This window comes from Nycticebus coucang, chromosome 9 (genome assembly GCF_027406575.1).
Source record: "Nycticebus coucang isolate mNycCou1 chromosome 9, mNycCou1.pri, whole genome shotgun sequence".
Classification (NCBI taxonomy): domain Eukaryota; kingdom Metazoa; phylum Chordata; class Mammalia; order Primates; family Lorisidae; genus Nycticebus; species Nycticebus coucang.
This window is the reverse complement of record NC_069788.1, coordinates 68,517,859-68,541,381: the sequence shown is the minus strand read 5'-3', so window position 1 is coordinate 68,541,381 and position 23,523 is coordinate 68,517,859. Positions and strand designations below refer to the sequence as shown.

Genomic DNA, 23,523 nt, shown 5'->3' with positions numbered 1-23,523 from the left:
GAAGCAGAGATAAAACTCCAAAGGGAACAGAGCAGGGATGACAAGGGTACCTTGGAAACGTAAGCTGCTTTTGGGGGAGTATGTGTTGGAATATGCCCCAATCTGCCCTGATTTTTAAAATTAGGTTCAAGAATGCCCTCTTAAGGTATAAAAGTGTCAGATCATATCTCTACTGGAGTTTTGGAATCAAATAGGATTTTCTATATTCCTGGAATTCTAGTTGGTGAATTCCACCGCTGGAATTCTAGTTGGTGATAGAAATTTCATAAGCATCATTTAGGTGCTGTTATTTCACATGGGTTTTAGCCTGGAGAGTAGGTTGAAGTTATCAGAGATACTGGGATGTGAGACTTTGTACTTCTGAAGACAGTTGAGTTTGCAAACTCATTACAGACTGTGCTTGGAAGTCCACTCCATAGAAGGAGAATTTCCTGCAGAAAGGAATGGGTTTAGTTCTGTTCTATAAAATCCAGGAGGATTAAGCAACTTGTCCTGTCCCATATTTCTAATAAGTTGTTGCTATTGTGTCTGGCCTCTGATAGTGACACAGCTGTGGGGACAGCTGGGGTGTCTGTCAGACAGTGTCTGCTCATGGTACATCAATATGTTCAGTGAGCACTTCTATTCCCAAGTATATGGATATACCCAACTAATTTTATTAGGGGTGCTGAGAGGGAGATAAACTTCAGGGGATAGATGGAATGGTAACAAAAATATACTTTAAGGGCATAAAATTTTGAGCATGGATAGAGGGAGGGAGGAAATAGTCTAATCCGTGAGTTGCACTTTACAGGGGACATTTCTTCCCTTGTGCTGTCAGAGAAAAGTGTTTCAGACAGTAGATGGTTCAGTCTAATACAAGTATTTGCCTGATTTGGGATAACAGGAAACCTTACTTGGCATATTGATATAGTGGTCCTCAGACTTTGTTGTACATTACACTCACCTGGAGAGCTTTAATAAACACCTGTTGGGTGATTCTGATTTATTGGGTCTTGAGATGGATTCTAAACTTCAGCAGGTGGTTTCCAGAGCTCCCCAGGCTTTCCTAATGTACAGCCAAGCTTGCAAACTTTACTAGTGTGTTTATAGTCTTCAGCAGGAGTGCCTTGGGTTCTTGGCTTCAAAGTATACAAAGTTTTGAGAGGCTTTGCTCCTGTAACGGTTGTTCCTCATAAACTTATGTTCCTAACTTCATGTTCAGCGGATGATTTCTAACTACGCATGCAGGATTTTTTTCTTTTTTGTAAAAGTGACCAGTCTTAGCAAAAATGGTTCAAAGATGGCTTTTACTTTCTGAATAGATACTGTATATTCTAGGGAGAGTTACACAAGTTTATTTTAAATTATACCAACTGTAGTAAGTTAATATGAAATTGGATGTATATTCCCACAGAGGGAAAAATATCTCCAATTAGCTGGAGGCTTTTGGCAAAAGATAGGCAGGCCTTAAGGCATGTTTACTATAACCGTGAATACCTCTGGAGCTTTTTCCAAATTCTGCTGCTTCTTTGATCACAAGATTTTCCCCTGTGTTGGAGAGGTTCATTCATATTTTAAACTTTCCTCCCTGTGGCTTTCCAGCGTTGATCTTGGCCGAGTCTGCATGTTTTCTGGTGATCTTAGAGAACTTATCACATAGTACAACTCTGTAGAAGTGTGGCTTCATCCTCAAGTGTGACAAACGGGAGCCTGCACAGCCAGCCCTGTTGAAATGTCATAGAATGGGAAAAGGTCTTTGAGATTATTTTGCCCTAATGATAAAATTATCTTGAGAAATTTTACTGAAATAGTCTTCAGTCTTATGTGGTTCCGTCTGTGTTTCTTTTCCCATGCACATGGTTTCCTGGTTTGAAAGAATGTTAGACTTTCTGATCTTGGAAGACCTGGATGCAGACACATCGCTGATGAGTGTCATGGAAGACTTCTTTGACACTGCATTGGTAAGGATGGGGGAGAAGATGCTTCCCTAAGCAAATGCCATTGGTAATTGGCAGGAATCTTCAAGTTATTTACAAGACATGGTTTTCTAGAAGATGTATGTTTTGTTAAAAGGCTCCCATATTTTACTGTTAGAATATTATATATTAACAAACATTAATGTCTATAATTGATGTTATGGGAAAATGAGATCTTCTTTGTTACGGAAAAATGAGAGGTGATTTATTTTTATACGTACAAATATATTCACCTTATGGAGGGTGATATGCTCACCTTAATTAAGTCCTTGACGCTCAAATAGGCTTTCTCTAAAATTCTTTCTGTATTTAAAACAAACCCCTACTGTTAGAGAGTATTAGCATTAATGCATTCATGTTATAGTTTATAATTCTATTTTAAATAATATGAGCTTTACTTTTTCTTTCTTGTTATTAGGTAATTTCCAGGAGTAGTAGTAAAGGTAAGTTTTCCTGGCTATCAATTTTTCATTCGTAGAATATTCTAGTACAGAGAAAATATTTAAATGATATGTAAAAATAAAGCAAGTTTAAATATTGTATTGGGATTTGGTGACCCCCTCCCCACGGTAAGCAGGATTGTGATGTGTAAAGAAAGTCTCAGTTTGCCTGATGTACACTTTAACTTAGCTGCAGTTGACACCATCTGGTTACTTAATTCAGGTCCTAGGGAAGCCACTTTTGTCATTTCAAACCAGTCATTTCATTGAAAGTAGCAACGAAAATAATTTTATGGTTGGGGAGGTCACCACAACATGAGGAACTTTATTAAAGGGTCGCAGCCTTAGGAAGGTTGAGAACCACTGGCCAGGAGGCTGGGAAGTCTGAGATTAGGGTGTGAGCATGGTCGCGTTCCGGTGATGGTTCTCTTCCTGGCTTCTTGCTGTGTTCTTACATGGTAGAGGAAGCCAGCAAGCTCTCTGGGATCTCCTCTTTTGAGGGTGCTAATCCTGTTATAAGGACCCCACTGTTGTGACCTCCTCTCAACCTCATTAGCTCCCCAAGTCCCCATCTGAAAAACCATCACTTGGAGGTTAAAACTCCAAAATCTGAGTTTTGAGGGGGACACAGTCCAGTTCATAGCAATAAAAGCTTGTGCTTGTACCCCACCCTGGCCAACTTTAAGAGAGCTGGCCTCTCTGCAAGTGACAGGTTTTCACATGTAGCCATTGACAGCCCTCTTATATGGGTGCTATGCTGAGACTCTACAGAGCCAAGGTCTAGTCCCTCTCTCTGAAGGAGAAAGATGTCACTGACCTTCCTACGTTATTCTATCATTGACAGAATTACTCCTGTTTATTTGGAGACTTGTCATCTTCTTGCGTGTTCCATTTTTATGAGTGCTTTGTGCTTTTGCTGCATGGATCAGGTTTTCTTTCCCAGTTTGCCCTTCTCTCATGGTTTGAAGGGCTTCTATCCTACTTCTACTGATACTCTTAATTTAATTATCAATATCAAAATGATGGTTACTTATTTCTTCTTCTTTATATGTGACGAGAAGTTTAACATGTTTTTATTTCTCCATCATCTTGCACCCAGTCTGAGGCCCATGTTATGTTTCTTTGTAAATATTATTGGCTCTTAGTCTTCTTGCCCTCAGGGCCCACCACAATGCCTGGCTCTTTTTAGAGACAGGGTCTCCAACTCCTGAGCTCAGGCAATCTGCTGGCCTTGGTCTCCCAGAGTGCTAGGATTCCAGGCGTGAGACACCCACGCTCCTCCTAAACTCTTTTATAGCATGACATTCCCATTCTTGCGTTCTTTGTTCTGCTTTGTCTCCATCTGCTATAAAACATTTCGCAGAGCATTATTAGGGTGGGGTGGGTGGGCTGTGGTCAGAGCATTTAATCATTCGGGGATAAGATTCTAGGTTTTATACACTATTGCTTTGCATGCTGTTCCGCTTACAATTGTTTTGTCGTGTTCTGTTAAGGGTTGTGAGTAAACAGACATGCACGCGTGCGTGCGCATACACACATTTGTTTTACATGGTTCTTTTTTTTTTTTTATTGTTGGGGATTCATTGAGGGTACAATAAGCCAGGTTATACATGGTTCTTTATGAGTTATTTTGAAACTAAATCTTTAGCTCAGGGCAATTTATTCTTTGATAATGAGTTTTATCAGCTTCGGCAATATTGACGTTTTGAGCTGGGTAATTCTTTGTTGTGGGTTCTGTCTTGTGCATAGTAGAATGTTTGGAGTCATCACTGTCCTCTACTCTCTAGAAGCCAATAGCATCCCACCTCTGAGTCATGACAGCAACAATATCTTCTGATGTTGCTAAGTGTCCCCTTGGTAGGGAAGGAATCACCTCTACTTTTCAAATGAGGTGAAAACCACTGAGGGTAGAGTGTTTTTGGTGTGAGTAACAGAATGTCTAACTCAGACAGGCTTAAAGAATAAAGATGACTTATTGGTTGAAGGAACTTAAACTTCCAAAGACACAGAGTTTGGTAGTGGCCCTGCTCCACTTCTCTGCAGTTCTTTCAGTTTTGCCTTCATTGGAATCTAGTCTTTGCTCTGAACTTGGTTTCCCTTGGCGGTTTAAGGTGCCTGTCTGCAACCAGAGCTTTCCCTTCCTGTCAGATCTGGGGGAAGAAAGTTTCACTTTCTCAAGTAGCACACAATGGCCCTATCTTTGTTCTGATCGGATACCCCAAATTAACCAATCACTGAAAAGATGAATGAGCTGTTTCCTTTATAGTTTAAGCCAATTAGGATTCACCTCTGGAGCCCTTTAGTCCTGCTCAAACAGCCTGACTGCTCCATAACAGGGGAGGGGAGAAAGCATGTGGGGGAGGCCACCAAGAAGTCCATCACAGTTACTTTCTGTTCTCCCTTTGTAAGATTATCTATTATTCATCTTTGATTTTTCTCTTTACATGCATCTTTTTCTTGCTCATTTTCCCTCTCTGTATTTTGAAAGCTGTCATCAAGTTTTTCTTAGAAATCCTTGCTTTAGCTAATTCTATGACTCTGTGATCGCATCTTTTTGTCCTTGAGACTAGTGGGTGGTGGCTATCTGTCTCTGCTCTCAGCTCCATTCCCGGGTACTATTTTTCCTAGGCATTTTTTGCCAACCGACAGCCTGCTAGGTATAGGGGACGGAAACAAGGCTGGGAAATGGAAGTAGGAGAGAGAGAACTGGCCCTTTCTCCCCCTCCCTTGTTGGTTGCCATCTCTGGGAGTGGCTGCAGGGTCCCTGTGGCTCTGGCCCATTTCCTGTTGGAGCTTTTGCTCGGTGGCCTGGGACCTGGTAATTCCACCATCTCCCGGAGGCTCTCCATCCACAGAGGTTAGGGAAGGGGATGTGGTGGTTTCCTGCTGGTGTTGGTCTCCTGCTACCTCTCTGCTCTGGGTTTGGCTTTCCAGCTGCTCTATCGTCCTTGTAACTAATGCCCTCAGATTGAAATACCTAGAATGGGTTTGACTTTCATAATACATGTTTCTCATTTGTGTGTATTTTCATCTTAGACTAGTGCCGCCTCGTGCAAATCTAATTTTTTTCCTATAGAATTTGTTTTAAGTTTTGAGGAGATGAATCAGGTCCTTCCTAAACTTTTAAGTTGTCTTAATTAAATATTTTTCAAAAGTCACTTTTCTGCTACCTCTTGTTCCTCTTTTTTTCATAGGGCTGTATGCTGTTAGTTTCTCTTACTACTCTTAAAATGAGAATAGTGACAGGCATCTGATGCGAATAATCAACAGGGTGCACAGATACCTTTAGAGTCCATCTGGGCTCTGGTAGAACCTTCTATTCAGTTGTCAACTAGTGGGCAAGTAAATGGCACAGCCCCCTGCCCAAAGTCTGATGGTTTCCAGAACTCACCCAGCAGTGTCAATGTGACTTGTTTGGCCTGAGAGAGATCTTTATTTATTTATGTATTTAATTAAATCATAGTCGTGTACATTAATGCAATCATGGGGTGCCATGTGCTGGTTTTATATACAATTTGAAATATTTTCATCACGCTGGTTAACGTAGCCTTTCTGGCTTTTTCTTAGTTATTGTGTTAAAACATTTATAGTCTACATTTAGTAAGTTTCATATGTATCCTTGTAAGATGCACCATAGGTATGGTCCCACCAATTACCTTCCCTCCACCCAGCCTCCCCCCTCCCTTCCCCTACCTTTCCCCACATTCTTAGGCTATAATTGGGTTATAGCCTTCATGTGAAAGCTATAAATTAGTTTCATAGTAGGGCTGAGTACATTGGATACTTTTTCTTCCATTCTTGAGATACTTGCTAAGAAGAATATGCTCCAGCTCCATCCATATAAACATGAAAGTAGTAAAGTCTCCATCTTTCTTTAAGGCTGCATAATATTCCATGGGGTACCTATACCACAATTTATTAATCCATTTGTGGGTCGATGCTGAGAGAGGTCTTTTGTGTTTCTATTTCCTGGTTTGGGTTCCTGTGATTTCATGAATTATACAGGGGTTTAAAGGTATATAATATGTGGCTGGGTACAGTGGCTCACACCTGTAATTCTGGCACTTTGGGAGGCTGAGCTCAGGAACTCAAGACCAGCCTGAGCAAGAATGAGATGCTGTCTCTACTAAAAAAAAAATATATATATATGTGTGTGTGTGTGTGTGTGTGTGTGTGTGTGTGTGTGTGTTGGGGTGTGGTGGTGGGTGCCTGTAGTCCCAGCTACTCAGAAGGCTGAGACAGGAGGATTGTTTGAGCCCAGAAGTTTGAGGTTGCTATAGCCATGGCACTCTAGCCTGGGGCAACAGAGTCACTCTGTCACAAAAGGAAAAAAAAAGGTATATAGTATGTGATAAATAGGTTCATATATATAATTTTGGAATATCATTTATGTTATAACCATACCGTAAGTTTTCACAGTATACACTATCATTGTCATTTCATATATTAACAATGTACATAATGAAATCACATATTAAGAATAAAATGTTACTATTATCCTGTTTGTTTTTTTTACTATGTACTGACATTATAAATAGCTCTTGAATTTTCTGTGATTGTTATTTAATATAGACCAACACTTGATTAAAAATTCTGTTAGTGCCAGTCTGTATGCAATTTTTATTTCATAAAATATACAAATGTCGGAAACACATGGAAAGGACAGGCAGCTGTGTGTAGGAACTGCACTTTGTACATGGCTAAGTCTGGACAAGAAATTGTAGCTTTGCTCAAGATATGATCCCACGGAGTAGTCATACCTTTTGTGTGGCCGCCCTTGTTCTCCTTAGTGGGTATCTATGTAGTGCAAATTGGTATGGCCTGAGGGTTTCTGTAACTTGAAGCAGGCTGTAATTCATCCCTTGTCCAGACTGTATCATTTCTAATTGTTTACTGCTCCCTTGATTCTTTCTGTCTCTTCCTGCTGTGTAAGAGTCATTTTGTGACCATTTTTAGCATAAATCTGATTCTCATTTGAAATTATGCTTTTAGGGAAAATTCAGATGCTGGATTCCTTCCTGTTCAGCTTAGGATTCCTGGTGACAGAACCGACTATAAATCATCCTCTTCAACAAGAGGTAAGTTGCAAATAACGAAACCGGGTCACAGTTGCTCCAGAGATCTTAAAGAAGGTTTTGCATAGGTCTCTGTTTCGTTTCTTCTCCATGAATGCCTACACCAATTCCAAAAAGGCTTTGAGAACTTTGAACTGCATTTTGCAAGGTGTACCTCAGGAAGAGAGGAAGAAATTCCTTTTGTCAGAAGGCATGTGTCGTCTTATGTAAGTGACTTTGTACAAGTTGCGTGATGTAGTAAGGGTAAAAATCTCTCGTGATTGTACTACTTCAATCTTTGTCCTTAGATCTGGTTACTTCCTTCTGCCCTTTGGTAAATGCTTTGAGCACCTACTATGTATATATTAGGCTCTATGCTAGACGGTGAAGAGGAACTGAGGGAAAAAGTGTTAACTTAAAAAAAAAATGAAGAGGGTTTGTATTTGAGAAAAAGAGCTTTGGAGCTTTATTTCTTATAAAGGGAGCAACCTGCTGGGTGGCCATTCCAACAGGTTGAGAAGCAGAGGCCTGGCCGGAAGCCAGGCTGAAAGAAGAGAGAACAGAGCTGGGCAGTCAAACATGCATATTCTGCAAACTATGGGAGGAGTCATGAATATTCATGAAGGGATAATGGTGCCTTATCTCCCTCATCCTGCCAGGCCTGGAAACTCAGTTTTAAGGTGTTTCTGTGACTTCCTTGACCAAGAGGGAAGTAAAGGGCTTAGGATTTTATTTTAGTTGACAAAAGGCAGACTTTGCTAGATTCTTCCTTTGTTTTCTTTCTTTTTCTTAAGTGGTATGGGGTATTTTGTTGGCATCAAATTTGTGAGGCAAAGTGCTTTCTCAGGCTATGGATTATTTTTTCATCGTGAATATGAACTGGAAGAAAGTTAAGAGAAAGACCCTAGGCCCAGACTGCTTGGCTTCACACCCTGGTTTGCCAGTTAATACTAATTGTCTACAAGCACAGTCTTGACCTCATCATACTTTGCTTTGCTCGCTTACAGAATGGAGTCAACTGCAATATTTATTTGATTGAGTCATTGTAAAGGTTACACCAAGTAATCCATTTAAAGTGATTAGCATATTACCTGGTAAAGGGTAAATGCTTCCAGGTTACCAGTTATCAGCTATACCAAGAGGGCATGGAGTTTATATTGCTTTGAATGTTTTGGGTTTGAGTGACTCAAAGTCACAGTGACATAATTCTTGGGACACGAAATTTGGAGGTTAGATTGCAATGTGTGATCATGGAAACAACAAAAGCTGCACCTTTTTGTAATTTGACCCTGAACATGTGACTGTGCCAGCCACTTCCACCATGGAAAGCATCATCCTAGTGTGTGGTCTCATCCAGGTGGCAGCCGGAGTGTAGGACCCGGGAGAGGTAATTGATGAGCGTGAACTCATTGCCATCGTGTTTGCCCATGTAACTGATCTTTGCAGGATTTAGTTTTTCCACATAATTTTTCCTAAAAAAAATTTATTGAATGCATTAGTGAAATCAATACTGTTAGCAGTATGTTTAGTTTTGAAGAGCAGTTGACCTGATGCTTTCTAAGTTATTGTCTGTGTGTCCAAGAAAGCCTGAAATGTTCTGGACTTCAAGTCAATAGTAAAACATGCAAGTATAAAATTAAGTAGAACTCTCAATGGTACTGTTTAATAGTAACAAATCAATGTACTTTTGAGAGTCTGAACTATCATAAGACTTTTTTTTTTTTTTTTTGAGACAGAGACTTCAGTTGTTACCCTAAGTAGAATGCCGTGACATCATAGCCCAAAACAACCTCAAACTTGGACTGAAGTGATTCTCTTGTTTTGGTTTTTTTTTATTTTTAGTAGAGATAGGGTCTCGCTTTGCTCAGCTGGTCTTGAACCTGTGAGCTTGAGCCTCCCTTTTTTTTTTTTTTTTTTTTGAGACAGAGCCTCAAGCTGTAACCCTGGGTAGAGTGCTGTGACATCACAGCTCACAGCAACCTCCAACTCCTGGGCTCAAGCGATTCTCCTGCCTCTGCCTCCCAAGTAGCTGGGACTACAGGCACCTGCCACAACGCCTGGCTATTTTTTAGTTGCAGCTGTCAATGTTATTTAGCTGCCTGGGCTGGATTCGAACCTGCCAGCTCAGGTGTATGGCTGGCGCCTTAGCTGCTTGAGCCACAGGCGCTGAGCCTCATAAGACTTGTTAACATATCTGTTCTTTAAAATGAGAGCTGTGAACTGGTCACAGTGGCTCATACCTGCAATCCCAGCTACTTGGGAAGCTGAGGTGGTAAGATTGCTTGAGGCCAGGAGTTTGAGACCAGCCTTTGTGAGACCCCCATCTCATAAATAAATAAATGAATTATTTTAGACATTTTAAAAAAATTGCCATCATATTTGTTAGAATTTAGTTGAAATTCTAAATGAATATATAATTTATGGGAGTCTTTATTAGTTATAAGAGTGTAATAACTTACATCACATCACATCTCTAAATTAATTTCTGAAATCAAATCAAACAGCTCAAAGGAAAGAATCCCAGGAGCGACTGTCTCATTCCTTCCAGGTGTCAAACTGTATAAAAGGACACACACCTTCATGGTGGGTGAGTGACTATACAACTCCACAGTCATAGCATTTGAAAAATCCTCAGAGATCATCAAATTGAATTCACATCACAGAAAGGGAATTAGAACCTCCGAGTGTGTAATAATACTTCCAATTTATTAAAAGATAATATACATGGGTTATTGATATTTAAACTTGAAAAAGTTTTTCCATAAAAACATATTATTTGACATTGAGGAAGTTCTGATGCTGAGTCTGAAATAGTTTCAAAAATACATATCTTGGTTTTAAAATTTCATGGAAGTATAATAAAGTTTTACCTCTTGACATTAATTTCAGTTAAATGTAATTTATCTAAATGTTTCAGGAGAAACCTTGCAAGGACAATCTTGACTGTGGGTGGTAAGATTTAGAATTTTAAATATTAGAATATTAAATATTGGACACGGGGGGTTTTATGAGCATCTCGGAAACATGGTTTATAAATTACGGTCAGATTGAAAATTAGGATTTTGTTCTTAGTTTATTGGGAGAAATTTAGCTTGCTGAAAATTATAATGAATAATGAGTGAATACTCATTTACTCACTAGCAAGCTTTGTCAAATTAGCATTTTGTCACATTTATTTCAACTTGTTTTTCCAAATCAGAGTCATAGATAAAATCCCCTGTGTCCATGTCCCTGATCCTATATTCCTCTCCTTACCCCAGATTTGTTTTCAAGTTTATTTTTCTTCTTTTACTGTATTCATAAGCATCATACTTTATTATTTTGCAGATTTTAAAAGCATTATATAAATGCCATCCTATCGGGCTGTAATTCCTTTTTACCCTCAACATTATTTGAGATGTAAACATGTTGATATCTGTAGTTTTAGTTTCTCTGCTGTGAAATACCATCATTCATCTTGGGATTTTATTTTTGTTGTAGAATTATTTTTAAGGCTATTTGATAATTGGCTTTTCTAAATATATAAAGTATATTCTTATATTTTCTGAAATAGAAATTGCAAAAATATTTATTTTAAAAAACTGTCATATGCCAACTAAACATGCTGTTTAGTTTTTTCTCCTAATATTAAATATTGAATTAAAAATATAATTACTGCAGGATACATCTTGCTGCTTATAACTATAAGATACAATGCTTCATAGATGGAATTCCTTAAGCAGTGCTAACCCTGAAATTCATTATTTTTTTAGCTTTGTGCCCAGAATTATTTATGTCTACTATGTTTTTAATCTCTAGATTATGACCAGCAGGTGGCTATTTCTGAAGCATTGTGTAGACTGGCGACTAAAAAATCAAGAAATGAACTTGTCCATGAGTGGTTTGATGATGATGTCATTGCTGAAGCTTTCAAAGAAATTAAGGATCGAGAATTTGATACGGTGAGATCCCTGGTTATATGAATTTCTGTTTGGCCAATATATATGAAGCATCCTCTCAGTACCTTCCTGAGCCTAGAACTTGGGAGGATTTTTCACTTAAGTGCGATTAAGATGCCATCTTGAAGTTCCTGTTTTCTACTTAAGCAAAGCAATTTGAAGACAATGCAAACAGAATATTTGGGGGCCAAATATGGGGCTATCTCCTGGAGGGGTGAGTAATTTTCAATGAGCCAAGAAAGATAGGGAGGGTGGAGGAAAAATGACAGCATTTTAGCCTTAAAGAGGGCACCTGCTTTAAGGGCTGAAGGCTAGAATTGGCCTGGCATGGTCTGTGGCAGAGGCGTGGTATGGGGTGGTTGTGTTCTGAGCCAGCCATCCTCTCCCATTTGGAGAAACCAAGTTTTTTTCACTGTCCTCTCTGCAACCTGGGCTCACTGTGACTGTGTCCTCAAGTAGCAACCAAAAAACTCAAGGCTGTGTGTGAATCTACCTTCACTCTAAAACAGCTAAAACATTTCCCCCTCATATTAATAAAAAATTCTTAAACTGAAGGTTAGGGTCTTCTAGGAAAAGGTAAAATTCTTAACAACAGAACTCATGTTAACAAAGCCTTTCTGATCAAAACTCCCATGTAGTTAGGATTTTATTAAATCTGAGCCTTTAGATTATCTCAGACTCTGAGCCTACTGCCATGGATTGTACATAAAAGCTGATTAGTCAGAAGTCAGTATGATGCAAATTGAAAGACTTGAGCTTTAGGGCTAGTCCATACTTGGATTTGAATTCTGTCTCAGGTTTCTGTCCCACCTTCCCGACTTATATGATGTATGCATTTTGACCAGGCAGGTGACCTGTGAAGCCTGAGTGTCCTCATCTGTAAAATGGGCAAAACCCTACCTCAAAAGCATGAAAACTCAATGAGAGAAATTGAAAGGGCCTGGGCTGTTGTGGGCATGTTCACATGTTAATTTCTTTTCTCCTCTGTGTCATTCCCTCATTTGCAGGGAAATTCAATGAATATAGGAGAAAAGTAATTATCTAGTTCCCAAAATCATTTTCCACTAGAGCCATCAACTTCTCAATTGAAATGCATTTACATGAAAGGCTTACACTGCTGATGTATATTTTAGTGCTGAATATAGACTATGGAGAAGAGAGGGCCATTTGATCACAGTAGCCAAGAGAATAAAAAGCTGGATCTGAATTTCTTTGCCTTCAGAATGTTGGGGGCCAAAGTTATTTACTTTCCTGATAGAACTGTCAACATAGTCTCTGCTCTTAGAACAGACACCAGGAGAGAGAACTCACGGAGGAGTGGGATAAGAAGCTCCTGAAAAGGAAAATGCAGTGGATGATACACGCAGATAAACCCAAAGTTGATAAATTGTATGAGTTTGTGGTTGGTTTGTGCTAGGCAGGTGTTACAAAGGTAGATAGCCAACAGGTTAGTCACATACTATAATCTAGGAGGTCATCGGTAACATGTGTTTCTTTTATTTACTTTTCTGACCCAGTGAAACACGATAATACATGTATTAGAATCTTTTCAAGATCTATTTCTCTGGCGAAAATCTAATGGCTGGGAGAAAGGGGTTCCTTCTAGAACAGTGGTTCTCAACCTTCCTAATGGAATTCCTTTAATACAATTCCTATGGGTCGTGACCCACAGATTGAGAACCACTGTTCTAGAACACGTGCCTGGCGCCTCCTCTCTGTGGCACAGGGTATTGTTACTGTATAACAACAAATCCTTATTATGTTACTGCCTCCTGCACATTTAGAAGCAAACGCACTGATAGGGGTAATATTAAATAAGACATCTTGATTTTTTTAAAATAAATCCTTTAATAAAAATCCTTTTTTAATAAAAGGATTTACATTATTTCCTTTAAAGGACAGTAGACGGTTTCTCAATCACCTAAACAACAGACTTGGTGACCAAAGAAGGTAAGATATCTCTCTGTTGACTAGTTGTGTTCTGAAAATGTCTAGAATTTTAAAAGAGCAGTCTAGGGCGGCCCCTGTGGCTCAAAGGAGTAGGGTGCTGGTCCCTTATGCCAGAGGTGGAGGGTTCAAACACAGCCCCGGCCAAATTAAAAAAAAAAAAAAATAGCAGTCTAGGATCTGTTTCGTTTTAGGAGAGAATTATCAGATATGTCATCTACTGAAAACTATGGAGTTGTTCCATCAACCTAGAAAGATCACATGCTTTCTGCCTAGTGGCTTATTTGAGTGTGTTTGAAACTTTATCAGTCTTCAGTATCTTTATTCATGATTTGGTATATTTTTAACATTACATCCTTTAAAAAATCCATAGATTTTTATGAAGAGCAGTTTCCTACAGATTTGAGCTTATTGGAGATAGATGTATTATAGACAGTTAAGTGCTTGATGAGACAATATTTGCTGAATTCACTCTAGTTTTTGGCAATCTTTTTTTTTTATTGTTAAATCATAGCTATGTACATTAGTGCAATCAAGGGGTACAATGTGCTGGTTTCATATACAATCTGAAATATTCTCATCAAACTGTTCAACGTAGCCTTCATGGCATTTTCTTAGTTATTGTATGTAGACATTTGTATTCTGCCTTTAGTAAGTTTCGCCTGTACCCATTCTAAGATGCACCGTAGGTGTGGCTCCACCCATTGGGTTGACATACAGTAATTATAGTAAATGTGGCTTATATACCACCATAGTAGGTCTCCATTTGCAGGTTTGAAACCGCCTAGCCTACCCTGTACAAGGAACCTTAATAGCAGACCCTAGTTAGAAATTCTTGTTGCAGACCTTCTGTAGGTGTTTAAGGTCCATCCATATTTTATTTAAATTTTTAATTGTGAGGTGTTTTGCAGGGTCTATTCGCTTCCGTGTATTGCTGCTTTTGCTGAGGAGAATGAGGTACGTTTTTCTGTGTTGGAGGTGTGCAGTGAAACCTGTAGTTAGGTCAAACTTCTCTCATAACTCAAAGAGGCTTTTTAAAAAAGGATGGTAACTTCTCTCCCCACCGACCCCAATTCCCAAACTGTATCATGCCATAATCAGGACGCATCACCAATAAGTTTAAGGGTTCCACTGTTACTACTTAGAAGAAGGAATTTTAGGGTCCTGCACTATACACAGGAAGTTAATTACAGGACCCTTGCTCAATTCACCCTGCTTGTGGGTAACATTCATGCTTAGATGGGAAGGAAAAGGGTGATTTCCTCTCTGCTTTCCTTCCAGCTGATGCTTCTCCCTCTTATCCTCAACTACTGTCCTTGTATTTGATCACAGTTAACTCCTCCAGAAGTTTCCATCCAGATGTAGTGTGGATTGTTAGAGCTTTAACATAGAACTGCTTTCTCCAAGAGTCTTTCTGGAAAAAAATGTGTGGACGGGGTCATTCTGATAAATATGCTAAAGATAGTGGGAATTTTTCAATGGCTTAGTTGTATAAAATTGAGATCCTTCTCCTGTTTTGCACAAATGAGTCAGGTAATAGAGGCACTACAATGTTAAGATAATGTTTTTGCAGGTAAAGTACAAGTTCTCTTTTTAATAGAATAGTTTTTATCTGAATTTAACATGATTTTTATATGTATAATTCATGCTGAAATTCTCTTACAGGTGAGAAAACCAGCAGATGAAAAACTAGAGAAATTTTGGATTGATTTCAACTTAGGAAGTCGGAGTATCACTTTTTATATAGATAATGCTGAGGTAATGATTGATTTCTGGTTAGACCTAAGCACTTAGAAATTGTTCATTTGTAGGTATATATGATGTGCTCATGAATTTCATTTGTTTATTTTTCCAAGAGTACTCTGTGGGACTTGGTAAGACTTTCGAAGGAAGTAGTGACGAATTTTGACATAATAGGTAAGATGATGATTTTAAACTATCTGTATTAGTTCTGAGTATTGTTTCTATTTTGCAGTATATGTTAATTCTAGGGTATATTTGATCATGAATTGAGGTGGGAGAAAGGCTGTAGAGTGTATAGAAAGCTTATTGTTATAGACTGCTAACTTATTTGGTTTGTGATGTTGAAGTTCACTTACTTGCCTGGTTTTCTCCTTGTAAAAAATGAACGTAGAACTACCAGATGGTCCAACAATCTCACTTCTGAGTACATAGCCAAAAGAATTGAAAGGAGAGTCTCAAAGAGTTATTTGTATACCTATGTTTATAGCAGCATCATTTATAATAGCCCAAAATTGGAAACAACCCAGATGTCCATGGAGAGATGAGTGGATAAACAAAATGTAGTCTGTACATACATTGGGATATGATTCAGCTTTAAAATGAAAGGAAACTGGGCGGCGCTTGTGGCTTAGTGAGTAAGGCACTGGCCCCATATACTGAGGGTGGTGGGTTCGAACCTGGCCAAACTGCAACAAAAAAATAGCCAGGGGTTGTGGCAGGTGCCTGTAGTCCCAGCTACTCCGGAGGCTGAGGCAAGAGAATCGCCTAAGCCAAAGAACTGGAGGTTGCTATGAACTGTGAGGCCACGGCACTCTACCAATGGTGACAAAGTGAGACTCTGTCTCTTAAAAAAAGGGCGGTGCCTGTGGCTCAGTGGGTAGGGCCCCAGCCCCATATACCGAGGGTGGGAGGTTCAAATCCGGCCCTGGCCTAACTGCAACAAAAAATAGCCAGGCGTTGTGATGGGCACCTGTGATCCCAGCTACTTGGGAGGCTGAGACAAGAGAATTGCTTAAGCCAGGGGTCCTCAAACTTTTTAAACAGGGCGCCAGTTCACTGTCCCTCAGACCGTTGGAGGGCTGGACTATAGTTAAAAAAAAAAAAACAACTATGAAAAAAAAAAAACAACTATGAACAAATTCCTATGCACACTGCACATATCTTATTTTGAAGTAAAAAAACAAAATGGGAACAAATACGATATTTAAAATGAAGAACAAGTAAAGTTAAATCAACTAACTTACAAGTATTTCAATGGGAACTATGGGCCTGCTTTTGGCTAATGAGATGGTCAATGTCCGGTTCCATATTTGTCACTGCTAGTCGTGACAAGTGATGCAAGTGTGCATCAGTTAGTCTAGATCTGGTTGGAGATTTCAGGTGTTTCATTCTGGAAAAAGTCTGTTCACAGACATAAGTGCTACCAAAGATGGTTGCCATTTTGAGTGCATGGTTCCTGAGATTAGGATATGTCTTAGAGGGGAGAGATGCATAGAAATTAGGAAGGCTGCTTGACTTGAATGCGTCTTTCAGAGAGTCACAATTCTGCAGTTCAGCCAGTTCCATTTGATAAATCGTATCCACATTTTCAATGTCAATAGAAAATGGGTTACGGAAAAGCTGTATGTCCTGTTCATGGAGATGAAGCTCTTTAAATCTAAATTGGAACTCCTTTTGCAACTTTTCCAGTGAATCCACACGTTTTATTTGGGAATGCAACCAATGGATTTTCTGCTAACAGATTTTGAGATGTGGGGAGATGGCAGAAATTTTCCTCTTTCACTTGTTTGAGGAGGAAACCTAATTTTACTTCAAATGCTTTCACATGTGATTGCATATCACAGATGAGCTTCCCCTTTCCTTGAAGTTGCACATTGAAATTGTTGAGTAGCTCTGTTACATCTGTCAGAAAGGCAAGGTGGCATTTCCATTCTGCATCATTGAGCTCTGGTATTTGTTTTTTGAAAGCACAAAAGCTGTAATCTGTGGAAGTAGGTCAGAGAAATGTTTCAAAATTCTCCCTCGACTCAGCCAATGGACTTCTGTGTGGTACGGAACATGTTCATAGGTAACATTTAGCTCGGACAGAAATTCCTGAAATTGTCTTTGGTTTAGTGTATTACCTTTAACGAAGTTAACACAGGATACCACAGTTTTCATAACAGAGTCCCACTTCAGTGATTTACTACACAGCGCTTGTTGGTGGATGAGGCAGTGTATGGTATTGGATGAGAATGGTTATGTTTGTCCATCTCTTGATTAATGGGAGCAATTACTCCTTTCTTAGACCCCACCATGCTAGGAGCACCATCATTTGTCACATTGGCTAGTTTTGCCCAGTCCAGCTCCAAACTACTCAGTTTGGCAAACCTTTTCATAAATATCCTCTCCTGTAGTTGTTCCTTTGATGCCTTGCAGTGCAGCAAGCTCTTCTGTGACTTCGAAATAGTCATTCTTACCATGAATAAAAATTAGAAGTTGTGCAGAATCACGAGAATCCTTACTTTTGTCAAGTGCCAAGGAAAAATAGGAAAGGTTTTTTGCAGAGTTTTGCAAATGCTGATGCAAATTGTCTTCCATTTCTTCAATCCTTCATGTAATTGAGAGTCCTGAAAGACTTACTGTACTAAATAAATCGGTATTCTCTGGACACATCTCTTTGGCAACAGAAAGAAGGCATTCTTTAACAAATTCTCCCTTCATGAATGATCTGCCAGTGCACACTATTATCTTGGCAACTTGAAAACTTGCTCACAGTGATGAAGTATTTAGCTGTTTCTGCTTCACAAAAGTATTTTGATGAGTTGTCAATGTATATTTCAGTTTTAATATTTTATCTTTTCTCACTTCTCTGACCAAACTATCATATTTATCTTTATGTTGAGTTTGATAATGTCAATGCAAATTGTATTCTTTAAACACAGATGCTATATTCTGGCATGTCAAACACACAGCTCTTTCCTTGTACTGCATGAAAAAGTAATCATAAGTCCACTGTTCTTTGAATATCCTACACTCTGAGTCAATTTTTCTCTTTCTTGATATCATTGTTTCCAAGGGATTCCAAATTGCTATTAGTAAAATATCACTATATATACAGCGCTCCAAAAACAATATACCAGCAATAACTTTGCCCACACAGAGACATATAGACTGCACTACCCAACAATGCCATCTGATCAGTGTCCATCAATGCAGCCTTGCCAGTCCACATCACTTCAGCCTCGCCAGTGCTCATATGGTAGAACTCCGCTTTTACCTCAGGCTCACACCTGTGGGAACAGACACAATTACAGAGCCGGTTCCTCCACCCCCTTTCCAGTTCACTCTACCCTGTGCGAACCGCACTGTGATCTGTGAACTCACACAGGAATCTGATTGCATGGGTGACAAGACCCATGCGATCAGATTCCACTGCAGGAAAAAAGAAGGCACATATGCCTTTTTTCTTTCAAATCTAATGCGAGTTCAGGCATATGCTTATATGGCTGAACTCGCACAGCTCAGAGATCGCAACAGTGTGAACCAGGGCTTACACAGCACACAACATACATCATCACACACAACTGAATAGCAATCAGAATATAAATGCACTTACTGGCAATTAAATTGGGTTTCCTACTCCTTGGCTGTCTGCAGAGCCAGATTAAGTTCCCATGGGGCCGTAGCTAGATTACCAGTTTGGGGCCCCCATGTGGTAACACGGAGCACTGACCATTTGCATTAACACTGACTGCTGACAATTTGCATTAATACTGAGCGCTAACAATTTGCATTAACACTGAGCACTTATAATTATCATAACCACTGAGCACTATTTGCATTACCTCTGAGCTCTGACCATTTGCATTACCTCTGAGCACTGACCATTTGCATTAGCACTGAGCGCTGACTATTTGCATCATCACTGTGATGCAACCCGTCAACCAACTAACCAACTTAAAAAGGCTTTCCTAACTTCAAAAAAAGGCTCTTCTAACTTCAAAAAAAGGTGCCCCCTATCTGCAAAAAAAAAAGACCTAACTTCAGAAAAAAAAGGCCCCCCTTAACTGCAAAAAGCCCTACTAACTGCAAAATGAAAAAAAAAAAAAAAATCCTAACTTGTTCTTGCCTTGGTCCTTAGGCAGCAGCAGGCTCCTGCACAGGCAACCTGGTGACTCCTCCGATTATACTAGAGACTGAGATGAGGAGTCAGAGACAGAAGGAGGGGCGGGGAGAGACAGAAGGAGCGGAGTCAGAGAGTAGGAGGGGCATGGGAGAGTGTGGGGCACATTCCACACATGCGCACTGCGGCCTGGACAGTGGGTTGCTAAGCAGAACAGCAATAACACACGGCGGGAAAGACAGAAGGAACGGAGTCGGAGAGTTGGCACACTGCGGCATGGGACAAGTCCACTACTAAGCAGGACAGGCAGCTGTGGCAAAAACACTCCGGGCGGGATAAATGTCCTCTGCGGGCCAGAGTTTGAGGACTCCTGGCCTAAACCCAGGAGTTGGAGGTTGCTGTGAGCTGTGATGCTATGGCACTCTACTGAGGGCAATAAAGTGAGCCTCTGTCTCTCCAAAAAAAAAAAAAAAAAAAGGAAATTATGAATTATGAAATTATATGATACATGCTTCAACATGTAGGAACCTTGAAAAAATTTTGCAAAGTGAAACCAATCTGTAAAAGATGATGAGTGGCTCTACATTCATGAAGTCTCTAAAGTAGTCAAATTCGTAAAGACAGAAAGGGCAATGTTGGTTTCCAGGGGCTGGGAGGAGGAAGGGACAAGGAGTTGTTTAATGGGTACAGAGTTTCAATTTTGCAAATTGAGAAAGTTCTCAATCTGTGGTTCATCAATGTGAATATATGTAACACTATTAAACTGCACGCTTAACAATGGTTAAGATGGTAAATTTTATTTAGTGGGGTTTTTTTTGCCTCACTTAAAAACAAATTTATAATATCTGCCCTCTCTCTTTAACAGAGTTACAGTAATAAACAATGAGTTTATATTGGCATGTACTAGTTGTATTTAAATATCAGCCTTCTGACCTCCCCTCCCACTTTAACCTTAAAGATTAACCAGGGCGGTGCCTGTGGCTCAGTGAGTAGGGTGCCAGCCTCATATACCGAGGGTGGCGGGTTCAAACCGGGCCCCAGCCAAACTGCAACAAAAAAATAGCCAGGCATTGTGGCGGGCGTCTGTAGTCCCAGCTACTTGGGAGGCTGAGGCAAGAAAATCACCTAAGCCCAGGAGTTGGAGGTTGCTGTGAGCTGTGACAGCACAGCACTCTACTGAGGGCGACAAAATGAGACTGTTTCTTTAAAAAAAAAAAAAGATTTAATATCCAGTTCATGCCCCTTTCCTCTCAGCTTGGTAGAAAGCATTGAGGGGTGTGAAATTAGGAGTGATCCTTTCATGGGTGGGTGTAAATTGTTAATCCAGTTCAGCATTTCAGTTATAATCATACTTGATGGGGTTTTCTGAAGTAGATCTTTAAAAAAATAGATGGATGCTTTTGAAAGTAACTCATTATACATACATTTCTAAGTCACTGGGTTTACTAAAGAGTTAAAACTAAAATTATGTAATTGCAGGGATGTTATACTTCTTCTTACACAATTATGCCAAAATAACAGAAATAGAAAATTGGAACCACAGACAAGAATAAAAATGTCTATCATGAAGACTAATCTATAAGGGCCACCTCGGAGATTCACATTTGATGCTTCACTTCTTGGAAGCCAGAGTAAAAAGTGAAACATGATTTGTAACAATCTCATGGTGAAAGACTTGAGGAGAACAAATCCTTCCAAACCTTTAACACTAACTAAATGTTCTCCCGTCAGACTATTTAAAGGTAATCTGTAACCCTGAGTTCCTTTGTTGGAATTTCTTGTATACAATTAACTTTGGTGTTCTGATTAAAAGATAATTTTTGAGAATGGGAACTCATGACAGATATAGAATGAACATGTGTTGAGGATTTTGTTTAATTCACTAATTACTAAGAAAATCAATAAGATCTAATAACCAGTTAAGGAAAAATCCAGAGAACCATGTGTATATTCGCAATACTGAGATTAATTTACAAGTAGATGCAAAACTATATGATTTCATACCATTGACACCGTAATTTGCATTTCTGTGGACAAGAATTCCTTGCATTATTATCAGTTTTCTGCAACTTACAGAATCATAAAATAGCTCCAAGACAATGCAAAATATAGATAACCCTGTAGGATATGGTAGACAGGCACCTAGTAACTCTTGGTCAATTTCAGAATCTTTCACAATTATTCCCCTGTAGTGTTTTTTTTTGTTTGTTTTGTTTTGTTTTTTTAGTGCCTGTGAGAATGTGTCCCGGTGGTCAAGATTTTTGAGTTTCTTCTGTTGGACTATTAGAAAGAGAGAGGCATTTAGGGTCGGGAATAGATGAGGAAGTAAAGTCGGTAGTAGAGGAGGAGAGTCTTTCATAGTGAGGCTCTGAAAAAATGAAGGGAAGATGAAGAAAAGCGAGTGTAGATATTGGAGACGGTTGAGAGTTGAGAGAACTCAGATAAATGAGAAGAGGTGGCAATTATGTTCAGTCACCGAATTGGAAAGTCTACATTGAGTTGAGGTACTTCCTATACGTGAAACTGCCCTTAACATGATGAAATTAATAAGGGACCACAAAGTGGGAACTGTAGTAGGGAATCTACTAACACATGTAACCAGCCATTGTTCCCTGGCTTGCTTTCCCATAATTATTTACTACTCAGAATCATGTAGCTGATGATCACATAGATGCTCGGCTTTCTTCATCACTCCCATAGATAATATCACCCTTGGGAAACCTGAGGCTAGTTTCTGAGATACCTTCCAGGCCCTGCATTCCCAGGGATCTGCTGACCCACCCAGACCAGTGGCCCATACTAAGGAACTTACTTAACTAGTCTTATGACCCTTACTCAAGAACCAACTCAGCAAAGATGACATCTCTACACCCTGTGTTCCCACCCTAAACCCAGACAATTAGCAGACCAAATTGCCTAGCCCTTTGCCTACAAAACTTATCTTTAAAAACCCTTTCTCCCTAATTCATGGAGACAGAATTGAGAACTTCTTCCTGTCTCCTCATATGGCACCTGTGATATTAAACTTTCTCTGCTGTAACCTCTATTTCCTCTTGAGCAGAGGGCAATGAACCTGGTAAAGCTGTAATGTATCTAATCAAGGAAAGAGCTTTGCAAACATCTAAATAGAAATATAAAATGTAATCATAAATATAAATAAAAAGTGAGACTTTTCAAAATGTCAAAATGTGATTGAGGCAAAGATCTCAATCAGTGGAAGTTTTTTAAGCCAAAATTTGAGGACTCATCCAGGAAAAAGACAAGCCACAGGTGCGTCTGTGACTGTTTTCTTCCCAAGCAGATTTAGGAACTCGGTACTTAAGGGGAGGAAGCTAGACAGATTAATGGTTCCATTCTTATGAAACCCAGAAAATCTACTTTTTACATAAGATAAGGCAAATATTTGAAGAGAAAAAGGGAGTGAAGGAAGAATCAACTGTAGCTATGTCTGGGTAGGTGGAAGGATGATTGATCTTGTCTCTGTTCTGCATCGGGAAGATAAACTTATAATCAGCATTATTAATGTGGAATCGAACAGACTCCAGTTTTAGGAGCTAGACTTAGCCTGCAGACCTAAAGTTACACTATGCATGTCTGTGGGAGGCCAGCAAGCATTTTCCTTATGAGTGATCTGTGGGGACAGTCCTTATAAACACCTGAGGCCTTTTACCTTTCTGTACAGATCTGGCTAATGCATAATGTTAGTTAACAACTGTTCATTTGGAGGGGGGTATTGCATAACTCTGCCTCCAGGCTTGACCTTCCCTTTGGCCAAGGAGTTGAGGAGTGGTCCTGAGATTTTTATTTTCCTTTCCAGTGTCTTAATTTATATACTAATTATCTGTTACTATTATGTAATTCAGGATATGAATAAAATGGCATTGGTATTTACTTGCAGTAAACATAAATTTTTCTTTCTGAGACAGAGTCTCACTTTGTCATGCTTGGTAGAGTGCTGTGGCATCATAGCTCACAGCAACCTCAAACTCCTGGGCTTAAGCAATTCTCTTGCCTCAGCCTCCCAAGTAGCTAGGATTATAGGTGCCCACCACAATGCCTGGCTATTTTTAGAGTTGAGGTCTTGCTCCAGCTCAGGCTGGTCCTGAACCTGTGAGCTCAGGTAATCCACCTGCCTTGGCCTCCCAAGTGCTAGGATTACCAGTGTGAGTAACAGCACCCTGCCAACCTAAATATTTAAGTACTGCCATAAGTTTTCTGACTGGGGTACTTCTAACTTGTTTTTTTGGTTTTAAGTTTCTCAGCTGTTAACTTTGCTACTGTAATGGTTTCCAGCAAGAACCTTGCTGAAGTTAATATTCCATACTTCGTCAATATATC

At 39.5% G+C, this 23,523-nt stretch overlaps 1 protein-coding gene across 1 annotated transcript in view; it reads left to right on the top strand.

The window, feature by feature from the left end:
- SYCP2L (synaptonemal complex protein 2 like) overlaps positions 1–23,523 on the top strand; it is an 85,432-nt gene that overhangs the window by 14,922 nt on the left and 46,987 nt on the right. Inside the window, exons 8-17 of the mRNA XM_053603632.1 lie at positions 1,839–1,943; positions 2,377–2,401; positions 7,391–7,476; positions 7,591–7,679; positions 10,370–10,404; positions 11,251–11,393; positions 13,288–13,340; positions 14,249–14,294; positions 15,003–15,095; positions 15,194–15,254. Of these exons, the coding sequence (XP_053459607.1) occupies positions 1,839–1,943; positions 2,377–2,401; positions 7,391–7,476; positions 7,591–7,679; positions 10,370–10,404; positions 11,251–11,393; positions 13,288–13,340; positions 14,249–14,294; positions 15,003–15,095; positions 15,194–15,254 (736 nt within the window). The remainder of the gene's footprint in view (positions 1–1,838; positions 1,944–2,376; positions 2,402–7,390; positions 7,477–7,590; positions 7,680–10,369; positions 10,405–11,250; positions 11,394–13,287; positions 13,341–14,248; positions 14,295–15,002; positions 15,096–15,193; positions 15,255–23,523) is intronic.